Source organism: Chiloscyllium plagiosum, chromosome 6 (genome assembly GCF_004010195.1).
Source record: "Chiloscyllium plagiosum isolate BGI_BamShark_2017 chromosome 6, ASM401019v2, whole genome shotgun sequence".
Lineage (NCBI taxonomy): Eukaryota > Metazoa > Chordata > Chondrichthyes > Orectolobiformes > Hemiscylliidae > Chiloscyllium > Chiloscyllium plagiosum.
Window position 1 is genome coordinate 99,490,894 of NC_057715.1, and position 23,852 is coordinate 99,514,745.

Sequence of the window (23,852 nt, forward strand, 5' to 3'; positions counted from 1 at the left end):
GCCTAGTTTGGAAAGATTACAACTGGTCCTCACAACCAAAATCAATGATTATAAGCAACAGTGAGCCTAGCACTGATCATTGCAGTGTTCATTAGTATCTGCCTGCCACCCAATGATCATAGAGGACTGAGGAATGCACCATTAACTCCCAGCTTCTCTACTTCAAACCAGCTCAGTTTTTGAAGTATTGGAGAAATAAGTGTGAATAGCTCAGACTTGCTGGTAACCACCTTATCATCATCTGTCACATTCATCAGTTCTAAACTACCTCCAATTTTCATTCTGAACTTGTATCTTTAGTTTTTACTTTGACCATTAATGAACCCAAATTCATTTTGCGCATGGTGCTCATCTTCTGCTTCCTTATTTCTGAGGTAGTCAGTTAACAGGTTAATATTACCCCAGCTCTCAGACCTACAAATTATCACCAACTTCAAAATGCTTCCTCGTGGTCCTTAATTATGTTGTCACTGCTCAAATCTATGCCTATCTTCCCAAGAACTTCCATGTTTAAACTCCAACCAAATCAGATTCCTGCACCTGCCAGAGTAATAAAACTCTATCAATTTCATTAATGACATCCCTCGATTGCGACAAAGGTAAAATTTTATGATAACAATTAATTTGTGAAGATTTCAGTGGATAGCACTGTTCCCTGATTGAACAAGTTATGGTTCAGAGTGCGTTGCTAGAAGAGCACAGGTCAGGCAGTATCGGAGGAGCAGGGAAAAAAAATTAAGAAAAAAAAAGTGCATTTTGGGCCAGAGCCTTTCATCAAGCCCAAAGCGATTTTCCTGCTCCTCGGATGCTGCCTAAACCGCTGAGCTTTTCCAGCAACACAACTCATCTCCAGATCTCACTGTCTCCTAGAACAGGTTATGGAGTGAGTTCAAGGTGCACTCCCTCAGACTTTGTGACAAAGTTTGAGGCGGACTTTTTTTTTGGGTACACAGTCAGAGCTGCTGCATTCAGAAGATGTGAAGTAAGGCCTTGTCTGCTCATTCAAGTCGATGAGAAACATTGCATGGTGCAACTTCAAAAGAGCAGAAAAATTAATCTGACATCCTGGTCAATATTTATCCCTCCATCACAAAAATTATACATTGCAACAAGCTGACGGCAGCAATTAGAACTGTTTTCCTTTCGGATTCACAGCAGCCAATGACACTTCCAAGTTCTAACAAGACTTCATAACCCAGGACAAGGTACTATGTATTAAAAAGACAAACTTAATTAAAACAAAAACTTTCCTTCCTTCAATGATCCAAACAGTGCTACAAACTGGTTCAGAAGTTCCATAAAGTCTGACAAAACAGTTGGTATGGATTGCGATTCATTAAGACAGAACATACTCCCGACAGTTCACTGAACAGGGCAAAAGTTTTTCTTTAGCAAGTTACCAACAAAAATAAAATGCCTTGCGGACCCAAGATAGCCATCTATTCCTTTTACACTATTTTCATTAAACCCTTCAATGGTTTAACAGGCTCAAAGTTATTTTAAATACTCAAGCTTTTAACAGTTCATGTACTTTGCCCAGAAATAATACAATGCAATTTTCAACACAATTAGTTTCAAAAGAAAAAATGTCAGTTGTGGCATTTTAGTGAAGTTGCAGTAAGCTGATGTTTCATTTACACAATTTGAGAAGAGCCTTTTCTCAAAAAAAAATAAAATGCACAAGTCAGCAAAATTCACAGCATCTCAAGGTTACACATCTATATAAAAATGACAAGCTACAACTCAAATACTGCATCAATGGTGGATGTATATTGTTTCCAACATCCCCAGCTTACAAAAGCAAATATCCAAAGCCTGACTGGAAGCCATATTCAGAGTCTTTTCAAGATTTATGTTGGTTGCGATGTCTTTTGGTTCTTGCAAAAGAGAAGTCATGTCTATACACCAATCCTAGTACCCATTTTACCTGTCACGTGGAATATGAACCCATTCTTTCTGGGTTTGTCTCATGGGGGTCAGTAACATTGGCACTTCGTACACAATTGTTCCTCTGCCTAATTTTCTTGTTAACATTCCAAGTATGACTCCCCACCCCCAAGCACACTCTCTCTTTTGGCATTCACCAAAGAGGGCTTTAAAACATAAGTTATTGCTTCCATTCACAGTAAGCCCCAATTAACCATGCTATTCAATTACTAGCCATTTACCCCAACACTCCCCCCACATCAAGACAGTAAGCTCTTTTCCAGCTTTCTAACCCAACTAGTCACTAGCCGCTCCACATTTCCATACAGAACACATCCCACATCCAAAGTCCGATTATTCTTCTATGAAGCATTTTGGGATTTTTCCATAGTTTTTTTTTAAAAAAAATGCAAATTAGTGCTATGCAAAGGCAAGCTGCTTTGTAAAACAAAACACTATCATTAAAACAAATTCTCACTATATTGGAGGAGCTACCCAAACCAAGTGGACCCTTCAAATACTTCCTATATAATATAAACATCAATTTGTTCATTCACTCGATTTTTGTACTAAAATAACATTAACAGAAAATGTTGGCTGAACTGATCAAATAACCAGCCCACTGGACATAATTAGAATTCTCAAACTGGAAAGCTATACACTTCAGGTAAAAATCGGAGAGCATTTAAAAAGCTAAAGCAAACTAATATCCAGTGTAGCGATTATAATCATTAAAATATGGGTCATCTAAAGTTCTGACTTTTGTAGAAGATGCATATTCAAAACAAAACTGACTCAATGCAAACAAGCTTCTGAAAATGTTTGTGAAATGCAAAAAAAAACTATAATAGTTAGCCTTTCCAAATATTCAAATTACTGCAGAATTTAGGCAAAATTATTTATTGAAATAGGATTAAAGTTCCAGAGAACCTTTTGTACAATTGTAAGTCAATTAACTTAGCCTTCATTTCAACCAATCATTAAAATCTTTTCTCCCCTCTCTCATATCATTCCAGGTTCTGAGTACACTCTCCATTCTGCCATTTAGCTCAAAGTCACTCATCTCCTTCTCCTGAGCCTCAATTCCTTTCACTATTTATCCTGACCACTAGGCTATCTATACTGACTAACATTGTCAATGTCTCCCTGGACTAAAAACCTCTCTCTTTACCCTAAGATAGATAAATTCAATCTTTTTTCAAAAACAAAAAAAAAGATTTATTTTCAACCTTCCTTTCTCCTCTGATGCTCAGTATCAAGTTCAACACACTAGAGCCTTATCTGTCTGACATCCTGTCCTTAAAAAAAACATCCAAGACAGTCTTGCCTGGTCAAAGTCATAACTCTTGTGTTTTTTTTTTCAAAACAACAATCACAACACCAGGTTATTGTTCAACAGGTTTAATTGGAAGCACTAGCTTTCAGAGCCCTGTTCCTTCATCAGGTACTCCACGACCACCTGATGAAGGAACAGCACTCCGAAAGCTAGTGCTTCCAACTAAACTTGTTGGACTGGGGTGTACAAAAGTTAAAAAAAAATCACAACACCAAGTTATAGTCTCCATATCATAACTGACATTGTAAGCCTGGAATATCAATACTTCTTGTCCTCTCCACAAGCATGCACTATTGACCAATATTGTAAGTTTTCTTTATTGCCCAGGTCAGTAGAATTTTGCTAATGTTTCTCTTTTTCTAAAGGCATACAAAAGCTTTTTAAAAAAAGTCTGTTGTCACCTCAGGTGGAAGTGTCTTAGTTTGTTACAACTTACACATTACGCTTATGATATCCAGTTCTATTGTTTCTCACAACATATGCAACTAAACAACCACTTGTTTGTCACACATTGTTCTGGATCAGTCAAAATTTCCTTCACAGGAACAGGAGTGGGCCATTCAGCCCCTTAAGTCTTTTTACCATCCAATGATTTAATGGCTGATCTGCAGTCTAACTTCATTTACCTTCCCTTGGTCCATATCGCTCAATGTATTTGTGTAGCAAAATATTACCTTTCTCAATTTTAAAATTTAACAACTGATTCAGCATCCACTGTTACATGTAGAAGAGTTCCAAACATCTACCATCCTCTGTTTAGAAGTGCTTCCACACATCTCTTCTGAACAGTCTCGCCCAAATGCTAAGGCCACGACTCTTAGTTCTAGTAGCTCATAAAAGCAGTGGAAAAAAGTTTATCCAGAACCTGTCCTTTTAATATCTTGAAGACTTCAAAAATCAGATCACCCCTTAACCTTCTAAATTCTGGAAAAGGTAAGCCTAGTTCATATATCCAGGTATCATTCTTGTAAAGTTACATTGTACTCCCTCCAAGGCCAGATCTACTCTCAGCAGTTCAAGTGAGGTCTAACTATGGTTTTGTACAACAGCAACATAAATTCCCCATCCCTACACTCTAGTTGCCAAGATGCAAGGCCATCATTCCATTAGCTTTCTTGATTGTTTGCAGAAAACAGTCAAGAGCATCATATTCAGCCTTCACTGTAAGCTGTGTAGACTTGTTGCAGGTTCCACCTTCACCACTTCCAAGCCTCAGAATTTGAGCTTGGAAGTGGTACAACAGCATGTGGTCTATTTAGCCAAACATAGTTGTAATGCCTCACAAATCACATGCTGACACTTTCACCCACCAGGAGCCTTGTGACCTCCTGGAAAGGCAAAAACTTATCCTCAATTGGTGTCAAGAAATCTCTTTTTTCAACCTCTTTTGGATGATCAAAACAATGCTGGGCCCCAATTTACATTATAAAATACCCATCTGCATAACAAAGTAATCTTTGCACAAAGTAGAAACAGAATGTGCTCTCAAAGATGAACTAGTATTCAGGCCTCATGAGATAGCAACCGTTCAACATTTTCACTATTCTCTGGGGCATTAACCAGCTGATGTTTCATCTAATTCTGCTGTTGCTCCAAGGAATATCTAAATTTGTATCCTATTCCTTGTAATACTAAAATACTGTAGCTAAAACGGTGACATACCAGAGAACCTTTGCAATGTCTTTATTTCTGAAAAATAGTGTCTGAATTTTACAAAGAGAAGTTTAACCACTTCCAGTCTGGGAGCTTTGCTACAGGAAGCAGAATGATTAAGTAACTGGAGTACCTTCTTTGTATCTGCATTTTGTTCTAACACTGTGCGATGGCTTATCTCAAGTTCATCAGAAAATTGGAGTTGTTAAAAGGTCTCTCTCTCTCTCTCTCTCTGACCAGCTGAGTCTTTCCAGCATTTTTATTTCAGATTTCCAGCAACTGCAGCATTTTGCTTTGCACATCCCAAATCTAAACAGCTAGTATGTTTGTGAGCAAAAACAACATAATCTTGATCCTCCATTAGTCTCCTGGATGTTACAGAATCTATACTGAATACAAAACCAACTTGTCACAACTAGAGATAAAATGTCATACATTGTATCTGTGTTTTGTTGCAACAAAGAAGGGCTCCAGTTACTTGCTCAATCATTCCTCCTCTTGTAGCAAAGCTCCCAGGCTGAAAGTAGTCAAACTTGCAAAGATTCTCTCATACATCACCTTTTAGCTTCAGGTGTTTTAATATTACAAGGAATAGGATACAAATTTTATTAAAAGCTTGCTCTATATATTCTTAAAAAAAAGGAACGTTTAGAACTGTGAAGTTCACAACACCCACCAACTCTCCAATTCTTCCTAACTCTCTAAAATAGATTTTAACTTCACTGTCCTTTGCTGGTTTTTGCTTTCACTATTTAACCATGCAGTTTTCCTTTTTGAAAAAAAATGATTTCTCATTTCCACTTTTCAATTCCTCCAAATGTCTTCTTATTAGAATGTAAGGGTGTGTGGTAACTCAATTATTGCAGCAAAAATAATTCTTCTTGTTTAAGTCATAGTGATACCAGGAAATAGTCTGAAAGTGTGTATTACTTCTAAATCCTAAAGAAAAACCTGAAGTCGGAACATTATGGTGCAAGAAGTTTTGTGCACAGCAAGTTCCCCAAACAGTAAATAAATAAGTATATACGGTGTTGTTGATTTAACTCTGTCCTAACCACTCTCCTGTTCTTCAAAACAATGGAATGTTTTCTGCACGCAAGAGCACTGACAAGAGTCTCTCATTTCAACACGTGATCTAAACCATTCTGCATTCTCTATGGTACTCTTGAGTTGTACTCAGGTCTCTGAAATGGGACCTCACCTCTATGTTAGAGTCAAATAATAGAGTTAACTATAACTGACATGTTAAGAGTGTGGGAAAATTAATTTGAAGCACATGCCTGACTTGAAAATTTGAAATAATTTGAGAAGGTAAGAAAACACTATTCCACGTAACCATCTCAATAAATCTAGAATAGGCTCATGTTACAAAACAGTTAGCCAAGACAGCCAATTATATAAAATCCTGTTCATAATTTCCTTCTCATTAGCTCAGATCAATTTACTTCAGGTAAGATTAAGGAAATCGCATGTACTTATAGTTGGATCCAGTTCACACAAGTCAGGACTAAAAGTCACTTATGCCCCACTAATACACACTTGTGTAGGTAGTTCAGAGACTAATTCACTCAAATTTCAGTTCCAGATCATTTGTACGTTATTACACACCCATCTTAAAGCAGTGAAGGATTCTTGAGCATCCTTCCAAGTTTTTGTCGTATATAAATTCCAGTTTGTCAAAACTTTCCCGTCAGTGGCAGCGTTCTCACCCTCGATGCACATTCAAGATGCAAGGTTATGTTCAAAACTTCTGTGCAGGACCAACAGGGTGCTGCTAATGCCAAGAGTACTGGGCAGGCTTGGTCAGAGACTATTGCTGTCCAAGTTTGCATATGCAATGTGGCTCAGTGGTTAACACTGCTGCCTCACAGCACCAGGGACCCTGGTTCAATTCTCGCCTCAGGCGACTGTGTGTGGAGTTTGCACATCCTCCCTGTGTCTGCAAGAGTTTCCTCCCACAGTCCAAAGATGTGCAAGTCAGGTGAATTGGCCATGCTAAGTTGCTCATTGTGTTAGGTGCAGTAGTCAGTGGGAAATGGGTCTGGGTGGGTTACCCTTCAGAGGGTCGGTATGAATTTGTTGGGCTGACGGGCCTGTAGGAAAATCTAATCTAATCAAAGAGGTGTTAAAGGACACAGGGATAGTGCGAGGAAGTGATATGACAGAAGATCATCAACCATAATCTCACTGAATGTGAAACAAGCTGAATGGCCCATTCACATGCCCATTCATATGCTGCACTGTTCTCGTGAAACACAGCAAAAACTGGGCCAATGGGCTGAAGAGTGACAGATGAAATTTAATTTAAATGGGATGTGCTGCATTTTGGAAAAGCAAATCTTACCATTAAGTGTACAAGTTCTGCTAAGGTCCTAGGGAGTGTTGCTGAACAAAGACCTGGGAGTGCAGGTTCATAGTTCCTTGAAAGTGGAGTCACAGGTAGGTAGGATAGTGAAGGCGACATTTGGTAAGCTTTCCTTTATTGGTCAGAATTGAGCATAGGAGTCGAGAGGTCATGTGGCTGTATTGGACATTGTTAAAGCCAGTTTTGAAATATTGTGCAATTCTGGTCTCCCTTCTACAAGGAATGTTGCAAAACTTGAAAGGGTTCGGAGAAGATTTACAAGGATGTTGAGTATTTGAGCTATAGGGAGAGCCTGAATAGGCTGGGGCTGTTTTCTCCAGAGCATCAGAGGCTGAGGGGTGACCTTATAGAGGTTTATAAAATCATGAGGGGCATGGATAATAGACAAGATATTTTCCGGGGGGGGGGGGGGGGGGGGGGGAGAGAAGAGAAGGGGAAGGTCTAGAACTAGAGGGCATAGGTTCAGGGCGGTAAGGGAAAGATATAACAAGTGACCCAAGGGGCAACGTTTTTATTTAAAAAACACAGAGGGTGGTGCCTGTATGGAATAAGCTGCCAGAGGCAGGGGAGGAGACTGGTACAATTACAACATTTTAAATGTGTCTGGGTGGGTATATGAATATGAAGGGTTTAGAAGGATATGGGCCAGGTGCTGTCAAATGGGACTAGATTAGGTTTGGATATCTGGTCGGCATGGATGAGATGAACCAAAGAGGCTGTTTCTGCGTTACACCTTTCGATGACTCTATAACATCAACTTCAGACTAAACACTTTACAGCCTTCTGGACTCAATACAGAGTTCAAAACCTTTAAATTATGAACGATTTCTTTCAAGGCCATAAGACCCTAAGAAATAGGAGTGGAGGTAAGGCAGTTTGGCCCATTGAATGGCAGAGTGGACTCAATCTTGGCTGGTGGGCATTTCAACGCCATTTACCCACTCTCCCTATATCCCTTAGCTGGTCATGTCCTGCCCTCCCCTCCCCCATCCCACTTACAGCCCTTTCAAGTCTGGCAGGAGACATTGAGAATGGCAGAACATCGCTTAATGTAAACTGACATTTTCTCCACCGGCACCCTACATCCACAAATCCAGATACTAATTTCTCATTATGTGCACTATAAGGTTCCACAAGCAAAGTGGCAGTGAACTTCAAGCATAATCAATTCATTTACTGATTGAAACATTTTTAGGACAGAGCATGAGAAACACTACTTTAAAAAAAAAGAAATCCTCCCCTTCCAATCAACCCTGTTTGCAAAAACTTTGACAGACTCCAAAAAAAAAAAATTTTGCCAGATCACATCTCACAGTGACCATGTTCAAAGTTGTATGCATCCTTCCATTCCAAATATTGCTGTGTGTCCCAGAGTACAGCTCCCCCTCAACTCTGGAAACATCTTGGCATTATTACTTCTCTGATCACCAGAAACCCCTTCAAAAAGACTACCTTTTTAAATTTTCTACTTCTTGGTCTGCCTGCTATGTGAAATACTGATTGCTACATGGTGGCTCTGATTAGCACTACTACCTCACAGCACCAGGGACCCAAGTTCAATTCCAGCCTTGAGTGGCTGACCATGTGGAGTTTGCACATTCTCCCCACGTCTGCGTGGGTTTCCTCCAGGTGCTCTGGTTTTCTCCTATAGCTTAAAGGATGTGCAGGTTAGGTGAACTGGTCATGCCAAGTTGTCCATAGTGTTCAGGGATGTGTAGGTTAAGTGCATTAGTCAGGGGTAAATGTAGAGTCATTGAGCTGGGGAATAGGTCAGGTCAGGGTGGGATGCTCTTCGGAGGGTCGGTATGGACTTGTTGGGCCAAATGGCCAACATCCACACTGTAGGGAAACTGTGTGCAGGCTAGGTAGATTAACCATGGTAAAAATCAGAAGTTGCAGAGATAGGAACACAATCTTCACTGAGTCGATGGGCCGAACAGCTATGTTCCGCACTGTAAGGATTCTATACTTTTCATAGTATGTGAGAAGATGCTATAAAAATGCAAGTTAGAGGAAATATTGTAGCAAATGGCTTACATTTGGACTGCTAAAAAAGTTAGCTCCAGCTCAAAGTCTTGAAAAATCTAACACTGGTAAAGATAAAATTTGAAGAAAAAAAACTGACACTTGGTTTGTGTCTGTAAACAGAGCAGTATCAAAATACAATCACTGAAAAATTCTAAAGCAACTTCCTCAAAACTCAGGTGCAGCTTTCACTCAAGGGAAAAAAAATCCCAAAATGACAAATATTTTTGTAAGAAAAAAAAATTAGAAGACATGGCATTGGGGTCATATTAGTAAGGATTAATAGCTGTTTAACAGACTAAAGCAGAGAGCAGGAATAACCAGGTTTTCCTTCTGGGGCAGCTGTAATGGGGTACTGCAAGAATCGTGCTAATGCCACAGCTGTTCACAATCTGTATAAGTGATTCGTTTGCGAGGATCAGTTGTAATATTTCCAAATCTGCTGATGACAAAACTAAGCGGGAGTTCAAAATGCGAGGAAGATGCAAAGACATTTTGGACAGACAAGGCAAATGGACAAGAGCTGGGCAGGTAAAACATAATTGAAGCTGAGAGACATTATCTTCTTTGGCAGGGGAAAACAAAAATCAGAAACAATATTTCTTCAAGTGATGAGAGCTCAGTAAATCTGTGTCCAAGAGAGATATATAGGTGTCCTTATTCGCGAGTTACTAAAAGCTAGCATGCGTGCCGCAATGAATAAGACAGCCAATATCTTTTGCTGTCAAGTACAAAAGTAAAGATGGCTTACTGTTAGAGCCTTGTTGAGAGCACAACTGGAGTACTGTGTACAGCATTGCCCATCTTATGCAAGGAAGGATGTATCTACCAAAGACAAAGTACAACATTCACAAGACTAATTCCTTGGTTGGCACAATTCTCAAAGAGATTGAAGAATGGTGGGCTGTAATCTCTAGAATGATACATGATCTCACTTAAGAGATCAGATAAGGAGGAATTTCTTCACGTAAGGTGGCACATCTTTTGAATTCTCCATCCTAAAGGTGTGGAACTTTCATCATTGATCAGGTTTAAGTCAAAACAAAAAAAACGTCTCCAGAAATCTAATGACATAAAGAGATGGTGAGAGAAAGTATCAAAGTACATGATCGACCATGATCTAACAGTGACTGAGCAAGCTCAATAAGCCGAATTGGCTACTGAGATTCCTTCTCTTGTATGGCAAGTAAATAAAGCTGTAAGTGATCAAACAACATCCTAGTGAAGTCTAACCACTTTTCACCTTCCCCAACCCAAAAACCAAATTTTGCCAAAACATGCACATAAATGGAAACGTAAACTGTTTTTGCCTGTCCAGACCTAAACCTACTGATTATGATTCCACCCTCAGATATTTTAAATTCAAGTTAAGAGTAGAGTCCGTGCAAACTAATCTGGTACATCCCAAGAGGAATGCACTATTTTTCCTTAGGTGTTAATGTCTGACAAAAGTTCTAAGACAGAAACAAACAACACACAAGTCATAACAAAAGGCTCCCAAAGGTCCTTAACTTCAACTAAAGATTAACAATTATTGATCAGCAACAATCCTACAAGTTATTACTAATTTTACCAATTGTATAAAACTTACCTGATAGTTAAGAAGATTTGCAACTCAGGTTGTGGTTCTGAGTGTAGGTTTGCTTTCAGACATTTTGACATCATACTAGGTAACATCTTCAGTGAGCCCATTACCTAGTATGTTGACAAAACATCTGAAAACAAGCCTTCCAGCTCAGCGAGCAAACCTACATCCAAATTTACTTGAACTTAGTATGCCTATCACAGTAATTGCCATTACATTTTAACAAACTCCAACACTAACTACATCTGCAGGGAAGCACCACAATGCAAAATGGTACCAAACAAAACCAGAAGCACCTCAAAATAATATTAACACCATCCCCATTTGGTATTTTTGACCACTCTACATATAGAGGACTTTGTCAGCCCAGAGACCACAACATGCACTTTAACACGAGCAAACAACCACGACAAAAATTTTATATCTAACGTGTGGGGGTTTGGATAGTTAAGCTCTGAGTGACAACTGGAAATACCCAGGTGGCAAATCTCAAACGGAAAAAAAAGACATTTAAATAAAAAAAAATTTGTACCACTTTGCTGTTACATAATCACGTTTCCCTTTTGTGTCTTTATGACTCCTTATCTACTGGTTTTACATCTTTAAAAAAAAAAGGCCTAACAGGCTTTCATAGTGTGAGCAAATTAAATACTTCCGATTTATCACAACTTGGTCCCAGCCAGGCTATTTATGGGTATATTATTTTAGGCATTTTTTTTGTAAACAAAACGCAAGAAAAATCTGTGCATTCCTTGTTAGGGGGGGGGGGGGAAAAGGAGGGAGAATCTATGAGTCAAAGCCTTGGAGATTTTATTTCGTCCTCTTATTATTGTCCTCTCTCTCTCTCTCTCCCCTTTCTAGGCCGAGTGAAGCCTAGAGCTGGTGTAGGGAAGGGGGGCCGGCGGAGGGCTCTCACTGGGCGGCCTGCCACAGCAAACCCGAGCCTCCCTCCCTCCTCGACCTTCCCAAAAATAAATTTTACCAAAATATAAAGCAAGAGATTAAAAATTGGACTATTAAAGAAAAAGGTGCGGGGGGGGGGGGGGAGGGGCGAGGAAGGGGACACGTTTAAAAAGTCAGCTTCCTCTCACACACAAAAAAAATTACCAGAAAACAAACTCGATTTTTAAAAAATATATATATAAAACGGTGCGGGAACAGACAGTGAGTTGAAAATTATATAAATATTTATTTCGTTCCCCTTCACTAACCTTCTGCCGTCCCCTCCGCTATGTGGGAACAAACCATAATAAATAGATGGAGGACTCCTACGGCTGGCCCTCGCCGCCCTGTTGAGGTGCTGGGGCTCCACCGTGGCGGTTGTTGGTGTCCCGGGCTCACGGAGCCTGCTCCTTTCCGCTTCGCCATGCCGCTGCTTACTGCTGCTGCTGCTGCTGCTGCTTCCCCCTGTGAATGACAGGCTGGGGCTGGAGGAGGTACACAGACAGCGACCCCTCAGTCAGTGTGTTATATACACAGGCTGACTCACTCCGTCCTAACTCACACACACACACACACCCATTCACTCGCAACAACGTGGTTGCTGCCTGCCTCCAACCCGCTATTACACACATCCAGCTGCACACTCACACACACACAATAAAAAATGCAACACACACCTACAATGCATCAACCTTCACAACAACAAGAAGCTTCCCTTCACACACACTCTCTTCCAAACAATGCAATCCATGCTACTACTACACACACACACTCTCTCTCTCTCACCCTCTCCACACCTCCTTTCCAAACAATGCCAGGACAAAGAAATAGCGTCAGGCAAGTTCCGAGAAAGAGGAAACATACACCGCGCCACTTGCTTCATCAGTCACTTCGCTCCCAGCGAGCTGGCAAAGAAGAAAGGACATACAGCTCCGCCCAGTGAAGCTGTGACAAAGATCAACCACCCTATTTGATTGCTTGCTTCCCTTTACTTCTCCAATTCCTGAAAGAAAATAAATAAACAGACCAAGAATTCGGGAGAGGAAACAATACTTTAACCTTTTAAGGCTCGAGGGAATATTTGTTATGAGTGTGTTGCTGAAAAAGCACAGCAGGTCAGGCAGCATTCGAGGAGCAGGAAAATCAACGTTTCGGGCAAAAGTCCTTCATCAGGAAAAGAAATATTTGTTAAATCCAGTGTCAAAATATGATTTGAATATGGAGAACAAAGTATGTCCAGAAAGGGTTAACTATCACGAATCCTATTTGGATGTATATTATATTTTAAGTAAAACACAATTTGATAATTGTATACTGTCTTACATTACCCTGGGATATCCTAAAGTGCTTTGCAGTCCTTTGAAGCATTGTCACTGTTGTGCAGGGAAATGTACCAGCCAATAATAAAAAACGTTCCCATAAACAGCTTTGTGATGTCAGTTGAGGGTTTAATATTGACCAGGAATCTAGGATAATTCTCCTATTCCAATTCCTGAGATCTTTTACATTCTTTTTCTCTCAGAGGGCTGTGTAACTTTGTAACTCTGTCCAGAAAGCAGTGGAGATCATTCATTAAACATTCTTAAAGCAGAGATGGGCAGATTCTTAAACAAAAACAGAAAGTGCTGGAAAAACTCAGCAGCTCTGGCACTATCTATGGAGAGAAAAACAGAGTTGACATTTCAGGTCCAGTGACTCTTCATCAGAACCATTCATTAGTCACTGGACTTAAAATGTTAACTCTGTTTTTCTGTCTACAGAAACTGCTAGACCTGCCAGGTTTTTCCAGCACTTTCTGTTTTTGTTTCAGATCTCCAGCATTCGCAGTTCTTTGTTTTACTGTACATATATTTGTGTTAGGTAAGCAAATCAAAGGTTATTGGGGATGGGAATATGGAATTCAGAACACAGCCACAATCTCATTGAATGACAGAACAGACATGATGGGCTGGATGGCTGAATGGCCTAATTCAGCTCTTAATTTTTATGTTTCTATGGATGTTCACTCAAGGGCAGAGAAGCCATCTATTTAATGTCTCGTCTGAGAAACACCATCTCTAACCGTGTATTTCTCCAGTACTGCTATGGAAGTGTCAGTCTAGATTACATGATCAAGAGTCTGACCACAGTTTTAACCTGGATTCTTCTGACTCAGGACCAAAGTTGGAACTGTGTCATAACTGCGTCACAATAAGCATAAAGCGATGCATTACAGTCATTTGGAGACTTATAAAAAGTACTGTTTTGAATTCATACTCAATTTTCTTAACTTACATTTGCTCTCATTTACACACAATTTTACATTTGATAGATGGCAGAGAAATAGTTATTTTTTTTACAATTTTTTTGGCTATGTCCAAATCGCATTAAGCTTTGTTGAAATGTTATTTCTCACGAGACCCAACAAGTTCTCCAGCCAAATTATTGCCAAACTCATCTACCCGCTCTGTGGTGTCTTTCACATCCAATTTCTGCCCCATTTTAACTTGCACCATTCCTACAACAACTCACTACTAAGTGGATATCAGCCAACACACCTGCAACTCTTGCGCCAGCACCATCTTTGAAAGGCTACTCATTGTTCACCTATTCATTGGTGAAGTGTCAGAAAATGGCAGGGAAGGGGAAGATGGCAATGTGATTCTCTGATGGATGGCCTAGTGAACAGAATGTTCCAGAGGAGAGGTGTCCTCTTCATGGAGGATCACTAGTCGACAGTGCGTCACCAGATCCTGACAGCATTTTCTTGTATCATCAGCCAGGGCCATGCTGTCTGAATGGTGAGGAAGAATGGCCAGTAGTGAAACTTCTCTGTTACTGCCAGAATAAGTGCTATACTCTTCTCTCTCTGCCATTCTAACAACTGCATGTATCACCTTCCCTCACTCGCGCTCGTTCCATCCCAACCTCCCACATGAATGTCCTCCACAAGGTCTCTACAATCCCTTGAAATACCTCACTTACCCTTCCCTCACATGCACCAGTACTGACATCTGTACCAACCACTGTTAGCTCATTTATTCCTTCCATTTCTGTCATTGCAGGAGAAACAAGCCCATACCTGGGCAAAGAGAACCTGTATGGGTGGGAGGTGCACTACATCCAAGCCCTTCCCAGGAGAGAATCCTTAATATCACAGGAAACATCTGCAAGGATGCAAAAACATTTATATCCTGCCAAAAGAGTAAGTACCACACTTCTTTCCACTGGCACTCTCCCATTCATCACATTGTCAATCTCAGTCATTGCACACCACTCGTAATCATTGGCCACAACACCCTCACTCTCTTTGATCCGGCAGCTATTGCCAGCCTCCCCATGACCTCTGGCAGACCCAGCTCCCTAGAAGCTACCTCCCAGACTTCTGAGGATGAGAATACTGAGGCATCAGAGAAAGCATTGGTAAGACTGCCTGTTGCATCCCCACCCACCCAAACACTGACACCTCAGGGGACAGTAGGTATAGAGGATATGGATACACAATCTGATGATCACCTCATTTAACAGCTTCCAGCTAGATGAGAAAGAAATGCTCCAAGCCGTTGGCACATGGAGGACTGTCAGAGACCAGGCACTTACTGAGCCTCAGTGCAAGAACACTGTAGTGTTAGCAATCAGGGACTTTTGTTCAAATGCACAGGATGGAGCAGCAGTGGCTGACAGGCATATGGGGCACAATGGGCCTCATTGCCCAGAAGCTACAGGAGTGCAATGTCATGCGACTGTTTGTCTGATGGCCAGGACAGTCAGAGCATCGTCAGAGCAATTCAAGAATGGCAGGAAGGGATTAGCAGATGTTGGATGTCAAAGCCATGTTTAAGGGGTGTATGCAGCTGGTACCTGTGGATGATGCCTTGGGCTGTGGTTTGATTGTAGGCAAGATCTATACTGTTCAGAACAAGCAACGAGTTGAATTCACCAGGTAAGTGCTTTGGATTCCTTGTGGAGTTTTGCCAACATTGAACTTGTTCTGCATGTTTTGTAAAGTGGGAGCCTGAATATTAATGAAGCGTTTACAAGATGTTTAACGACCATTAGTGACATCAGTTGGCATCTCACTACCATTTGATGAAAAGCATAAAAAGTGGCACAAATTAGTCCCGATATTGCCTCACATATTGCCATAACACAAATGTCATACTCCAGGAAGGTTTTTAATTTAATTTCAAAGCTTTTGGAAAAATAATAGAAGCATTGTGATCTTTGAGGAGGATAGTGTAGAACTCCAAAAGGATACAAATAATTTGGTGGAATAGGTAACCAGGTGGCAAGTGAGGTTCAATATGGAGACATATGAAATGATCCATTTTGGTAGGAAGACCACAAAGAGACAACACAAAATAAAGAGTGCAAATCTAAAGACAGTGCAGCTCCAAGTGGACCTGGGTATATGTGAGCATAAGTAATTAAAAGCATCAGGGTTGGTGAGAGACCAGTTAATAAAACATACAGTATCCTGCAAATTATTAATAGGGGAATTGAGTATAAGAGCAAGAAGGTTATGTTGAAATTGTTTATGTGACTAACTCAGTCCCAGCCCCAGTATTATATCTGGTTCTATGCAGCAGACTTTAGGAGAGATGTGGGGTATTTGAGAGGATGTAAAAAAGATTCAAGAGCTCCATCCCAGAGATGAGGAACTTTAATTATGAAGATGGATTGGAGAAGTAAGAACTGTTTTGCTTTGAGAAAGGAAATCCTACAAGACATTTGAAAGACATATTGAGAATAATGAGGTATGTGGGCCGTGGAGATAGGAGTACCAAGAAGCCACAGATAATTTGTAAAAGAAACAAAAGTGACACAAGGAAAAAACTCTTCACACAGTGGGTGGCTAAGGCCTGGAATGTGCAAATGGAGACTGTGGTGGAGGCAGGCTCAATTGAAGCATTCAAAAAGAAAATAGACTTGTCTGAAAAATCAGAATGTGTAACATTACAGGAACAAGGCTAGGGAATAACTAAATTGTGAACAAGTAAATTTGGAGAACAAGTGCAGACCAGATGTACAGAATGGCCTCCTATGTTGTAACAACTCTGTAATTCTTAAATTTACAAACTATTATTATGCATTTGTGCTGTGAAGAATTTCATTCGGTATATTTTTGATAGTAGGGATGAAAAGTAACCACAATGCTTCGGCAGTTAATAATCCTTAAATCCTTAGCTCAGGGTGTCCTTTAATCCTTTAAGCACCTAATTAGCCATGTAAAATCTGCAGCCAGTCATGGAGTCATACAGCACAGAAACAGAACCTTCGGTCCAACCCATCCATGCTAAACAGGTATCTCAATCTGACATAGTCCCATTTGCAAGCATTTGGCTCATATCTCACTAAACCCTTTCTATTCATGTATGCATCCAGGTGGAAGTTTCATTGAGATTTTTGTCTAATTCTAGCCATATCTCACCACATACCAGTCGCAGAACAAATTGCCATCCTGCAGAACTTACTGAAAGACGAGCATCCCTTGCCCAGATTGCCATCTTGAAAAGCCCACTGTGCACCCAGTCAACCACTGTCATTCTGGAGCTATCCTGCACAGTTTCTGATATTTGGCCCAGACATTGCAGACAGGGAGAAGTGAGCACACCGCTTTGTGAGCAGGGAACTAGATGTCCTGCTGACAGTGTGAACTCAGGACTTCCCCTTCCCCACGACCAGCGGTAGAGGCCATGACATCAGATCATGCCAGCCTGATCTGAAGTTGACATATGAGTTGAGCAACCTCACCTATCTGGAGGACTTTACAGTAATGTAGATTAAGTCCTTCTCCATTCTGCCAGCATAAGTGCCACCATTTTTGCTCCAATACATGGCACTCACTCAAGTTCAGCTACTGTACCCAATTTCCACCAAGGATCATGCTCTACCACTCCCACTATTGCCTGCAATGTTTCCCCTCACTTGATGTCATCTACCCCAACTGCTGATAGCATGAACCCTGCATTTTTTAGTTTTTGATGAGTGGTGAGGTGAGTATCTTGCTACCCAGTGATAAGTAACCAATTCAAGTATATTATAGCTTGTTAAATGCCTTTTTAATGGCCCAATTCACTTCATTAACATTCAGCTTCACATCTTGTCAAAAAAGTTGGATGTTGAAAAATGGGAGTCAGAGTGGTACCTGAGAACTTTAGTTCATCAGTTGCTCCATGTAAGATGCTTCTGACCTTGAAATGGGCCTATCTAGAGATGTCCAATTATGCCACATATCTCACCATAGCCCATGTTGCCCAGACCCCAATAGGTCTACCCCTTGTAATTGGCTCTGATAGTTTCTGATGAAAATGGTTAATCATGTTTTAATTGGGGTAAGGTATAAATATGTGCTAAATAGAATATAAATCACTATTGTGGCCAACTTGGATTGTTGAAAAGAGGGATGCCAATTCACCCCCATTTATCATAACAGCTGTCTCCATCAGTTTCTATTATAACTTAAAGGCTTTCCACCCCTGGAGCAACCTTGTAATAATGTCAAAGAGTAGCTCCACAAATGGGCATAAGTAACACAGGGTAGGCAGGTTTGGTTAGGGTTGTGTGTGTGAGTTTGATGGAGAGAAGCATACGTAGAGCATACTTTAACAATAAGATTAGAGCCTGATGTATCTCAGCTTCCCATATTCTAGTGATATTGTCGCTAGACTATTACTCCAGAAACTCAGCTAATATTCTGGGAAACTGGGTTCAAATCCCATCATGGCAGATAGTGGAATTTGAATTCAATAAAGAATTTGGAATTAACGTACTAATGAATACCATGAAACCATTGTCAGAAAATCCCATCTTGTTCACTATTGCCCTTTAGGAAAGAAAACTGATCTTCTCCAACATGTAACTCCAGAGCTATGTGGTTGACTCTTAATAGCCCTTGGGTGATTGGGAAGAACATTAAATGCTGGCCTAGCCAGAGACACCCAAAACCCATTGATGAATCAAAATAGGTACAGCAGGAGTACAATATCCTGGTTTGGGCTGATTATTGGCAAGTTATATTCATGCCACACAACTGCCAGGAAATGACCATCACCAAAAAAGAGAATCAAATTATTGCTCCTTGAATTCAATTATCATCACTGAATCCCCCCGCTGAGCTGGGGTTTATCACTGATCAGAAACTGACCAGTCATATAAATACAATGGCTACAAGAACAAGTCAGAAGTTCGGAGTCCTACAATGAGTAATTCACTTCCTGACTCCCCAACACCTGTCCACCAGTCAGGAGTGTGATGGAATACTCCCCACTTGCCTGGATGAGGGCAACTCCATTAATAGTCAAGAAGCTTTACACCATCCAGAACACAGCAGCCTGCTTCATTGGCACCACATCCAAAAGCATCCATTCCCTCCACCTCAGATGCTCAGTAGCAGCAGTGTGTTCTATCTACAAGATGCACTGCAGAAATTCACTTCGACTGCACGTTCCAAACCCATGATGTCTTCCATCTAGAAGGAAAAGGGCAGCAGATATATGGGAACACCATCACCTGCAAGTTCCGCTCCAAGCCACCCTGACTTGCAAATATATCAATGCTCCTTCAATGTCACTTGGTTAATATCCTGGATCTTCTTCCTTAAGGGCATTTGGATTTATGTACACAATATGGACTGCAGCGGTTCAAGAAGGCTAATCACTACCACCTCTTCAAGGGCAACTAGGGATGGGTAATAAATGCTGGCCCAGCCAGTGATACCCATCTCTCATGAATGAATTTAAAAATGTCAAAACTAAGCACAATACCCAAGGTTTGTTCTGACCAGAATGATCTTGAAATCTATATTAATGTTTTGTCTTGTATTGCAGCATTCTCTTTGTTGATCCCTCTCTGATTTGTTTTGACAATGTCTAGTGTTGAGTTCACCAATACTGAATTTCTTGTTTAGCTGTTTCAATGCCATTCACCACATACAAGGATTGTATATGCCAATGCATTGCCCAAATAAAGTGTAATTTAATAATAACATGCTATCAATTAGATTAGATTCCCTACAGCATGGAAACAGGCTCTTTGGCCCAACAAGTACACACTGACCCTCCAAACAGCAACCCACCCAGACCCATTCCCCAACATTTACCCCAATTAATGCATCTAACACTGTGGGCAATTTAACATGGCCAATTCACCTAACCTGCACATCTTTGGATGGTGGGATGAGACCAGAACACCTGGAGGAAACCCACACAGATACAGGGAGAATGCGCAAGCTCCACACAGACAGTTGCCTGAGGCTGGAATTGAACCCGAGTCCCTGGTACTGAGAGGCAGCAGTGCTGACCACTGAGCCACCGTGCCGTCCCACTCACAGAAGCAGAATTTCACTCACAGAAACAAGGAAAAATTAATTATCCTCAAGACAAACTCCAAAATGCCCACATCAGCAGAGCACCAGCAATTATTAGATCTCACTTGAATAAGACACCAGAAATAATAACCAAACTGCAATAGACACTAGAATAGACTTCCCCAATACCCTCTGCATTTTTGGTCTATCCATTCCATCTGCTGCACTGAGACATATTCACCCACGGCCACTTCACCAACATTCTCTGGCTAAGAAAAGAGAACATAGTTACAGCAGTAGATGATTACTTAGTTCCTTCAACCTGTTCCTGTGGCTGGCTTGTGATGTATTCAACACTTCTGTCTTTGCCCCATATTCTTTAATATCTCATGTTAACAAAAATCCATCAACTTCAGTTTTTAATGTTAACAATTAAGTTATTATCAATTGTTTTTTGTGAAAGAAAATTCCAAGCTTTCAGAACCCTTTGCAAATAGGTGAAAATAAACATTTGCATTTTAGACAAGTTCTCAAATTACACTTTGGGTGATCTGGAAAATATGTAAGTTTATAGGTGAACACAAGAGATTTTAGAAAATGCAGAACAAAAAAAGTTTCTAAACAAGTTTTCTAAGATATTGGATAAATGGAATATCTCAATAACAATAATGTGTAATACTTTTACCACAAGACTGGCCGATGATTATATTGGTTCAGCAAATTTGCTAAATTACAGAAATAGGGAATTCCCTGCCATTATTACTTGGCTGCAAAGTTGTCAGAAACTATATTTTTGGTTACAGACTTCCTAAGCAATTACATAGAAACCTTATTTCTAGTCTTGTAAGGAATATTTGATCAGGACTGAGACAGAAGCCTCATGCAAATAAAACAGGGCATACAACAAGATCATCCCTAATGGATGCGCGTTAGTTGTTGAATGAACTAGTCTTAAAGACACTGTATTATGTAAAGGTCAACAACAATTCACTCCACCAATTACCCCAAACTTAAACCAAAACATAGTATGCGTTTTGCAAAAGCTTTTAGGATTGATATAATATTTCCACCGTAAATGCATGTTCTGCAATGAATAGGAATGAAGCATTACTGATCATCCAAAATATAATTACTGTTGGAAAAATTGAAAACTTCACAATTTCTATTTAAAATTATTATTCTTTGTGTTCTATGCTTTCCTTTTCTGTAGGAACCGATACACAAATATTTGGTTTCTTTGGCAGTAGGTAATTCTTTATTGTGAGAATACATGGTGGGGACAAATTGTTACTTGAGTACGGAAGGCATCACAGCCTATATTGATCATATCCTCACATAATTCATACATGTGCAGGGGTTTAGTGGGCAATAAAGCAACAGGTGCCTGGTGTTATAACAGTTGCAGCACTGTAATCCAGCGGTCTTACCAGTGAACTGGATACATGTGTGCAAAACCCACTACAGTAACAGGGGAATTTAAATTAAATTAAATTTCAACACAATTTGGAAGACAAAGCTCAGTAAAGGTGACCATGAAACAACTAAATTGTTGTAAAAATCCATTTAATTCATAGTGGTTCTTTGGTTAAAGAAACATTTTTCTTAGCTTGTGACTGGAGACATACAACAATATTAACTCTTATCTGCCTTCTGAAATATCTGAACAAGTTCAGTCCTTAATTACATTGAAGAAGGCAGTTTATCAACAATGTCCTCTGCAGTGCTTTTCCATGGTGAATGACCTGTTCATCAAACTGCATGATACTTGAAAGTTTTTCAGTGCATCTGGACTCAAAAGTATGTTAAAAGATGGGAAGTCATGTTGAGGCTGTACAAGCCATTGGTGGGACCTCTGCTGGAGTACTATGTCCAGTTCTGGTCGCCCCCCTGTTATAGGAAGGATATTATTAAGCTAAGGAGGGTTCAGAAGAGATTTAGGCATAATGAGAACTGCAGATTCTGGAGATTAGAGTGGATAAAGAGTAGGGCTGGAAAAGCAAAAAAGGTCAAGCAGCATCAGAAGAGGAGGGGAGTTGACTTTTCAGGTTGGAACCTTTCATCAGGACTCCTTCAGATGAGATTTACCAGGATGCTGCCTGATATAGAAGATTTGAGTTATAAAGAAAGGCTGGATAGGCTGGGACATTTTTCAGTGGAGCCTAGCAGGTTAGGAGGTGACCTTATAGTGGTTTATAAAATCATGAGGGGTATACATAGGGTTAATGGTAAGTGTATTTTCCGTAGGATGAGGGACTTGAAGAATCTGGGGCATATTTTCAAGGTGAGAGGAAAGCAATTTTAAAAAGGCATGAGAGGCAAATCTTTTACACAGAGGGTGATTTGCATGTGGAATAAACTTCCTGAGGAAGTGGTGGATGTGGGCACAGTTGCAACATTTAAAAGTACAGGAATAGGAAAGATTTGGAGGGATGTGGGCCAGGAGCAGACAAGTGGGATTAGTTTAGTTTGGGATTATGTCCAGCATGGATAGGTTGGACTGAAGGGTCTGTTTTGTGCTGTATGATGCTATGACTCTATGGCAACAAATGTGCACTTTATTCCTGAGTTAACTTCCTGTTCGTCATTTCCAGCTTATGGGGCACATTGCCCACGACCACTTTCAGGATAACAATAAATAAAGATGTTGCCAGAAATCCTTCTTCCACAAAGGGATTTGGATCCCTGGTGAATTTTCTCCCTTTTAACTGAGGTAAATATTAGCTGCCCATTGCTGCCCCATTAAGATCAATTAATTTAGCTGAGTCTAGCTCCATTTAAGGAATATTCAAATCAGTGTAAAAGGACATAGCAGCATTTGGACTTGAGGGATTTGCACAGCTAAAGAAACATAAGAAAAAATAGAGAGGAAGAGGGCATGAAAGCTAGCTACTCTGGTATTCAAAAGCTGCTAGTTTTCTATTCAACAGCTTTGTGAATCCAGTCTTTAATTGCTACTTGAGCTCACCTACTGTACAGATGTAAGTCATCATTGTTTTAAAATTAGAATTAACATTTCAATCTTTGTGCTCATATTATAGAAACATGGAAAATAGGAGCAGGAGTAGACCATTCAGCCCCTTGAGCCTGCTCCATTATTCCATATGATCACAGCTGATTAACTAACACAAGTACCCTGTCCCTGCTTTTTCCTCATACTCTTTGGTCCTTTTAGCCTTAAGAGCTATATTCAACCCCTTCTTGAAAGCAGTCAATGTTTTGGCCTCAACTGCTTTCTGTGGTAGAGAATTCTACAGGCTCACCGCTCTCTGGGCAAAAAACTTTCTCCTCATCTCTGTCTTAACTTGTCTACCCCATATCCTTAAACTGTGACCCCGAGTTTTAGACTTTTCCGTCATTAGGAATGTCCGTTCTGCATTTACCCTGTCTAGTCATGTTAGAATTTTATGGTTTCTGTGAGATGTCTCCTCATTCTTCCAGACTCTAGTAATTATAGTCCTAATCAATCCAGTTTCTTTTCAAATGTCTGTCCTACCATTCTAGGAGTCAGCCTGTTAAACCTTCATTGTAATAGTCAGAGCATCCCTCCTCAGATAAGGAGACCAAAACTGCATACAATATTCCAAGTGCAGTCCCAACATAGCCCTGTACAATTGCAGCAAGGCAGCTCTTCTCCAGTACTCAGTGTTATTGTTCCACAAGGAAAATAACATTTTCACTTAGGTTGATGCAATCACTTCAGACCAAAGCTTGAAGTTGAAAGGCAGGACTGAAG

At 40.3% G+C, this 23,852-nt stretch overlaps 1 protein-coding gene across 1 annotated transcript in view; it reads right to left on the minus strand.

The window, feature by feature from the left end:
- The window catches only part of tmem131 (transmembrane protein 131), a 201,590-nt gene extending 189,289 nt beyond the window's left edge, over positions 1-12,301 (minus strand). The window contains exon 1 of the mRNA XM_043692263.1: positions 12,102-12,301. Within this exon, the coding sequence (XP_043548198.1) occupies positions 12,102-12,258 (157 nt within the window). The 5' untranslated portion in view covers positions 12,259-12,301. The remainder of the gene's footprint in view (positions 1-12,101) is intronic.
- Positions 12,302-23,852: the final 11,551 nt, after the last annotated feature.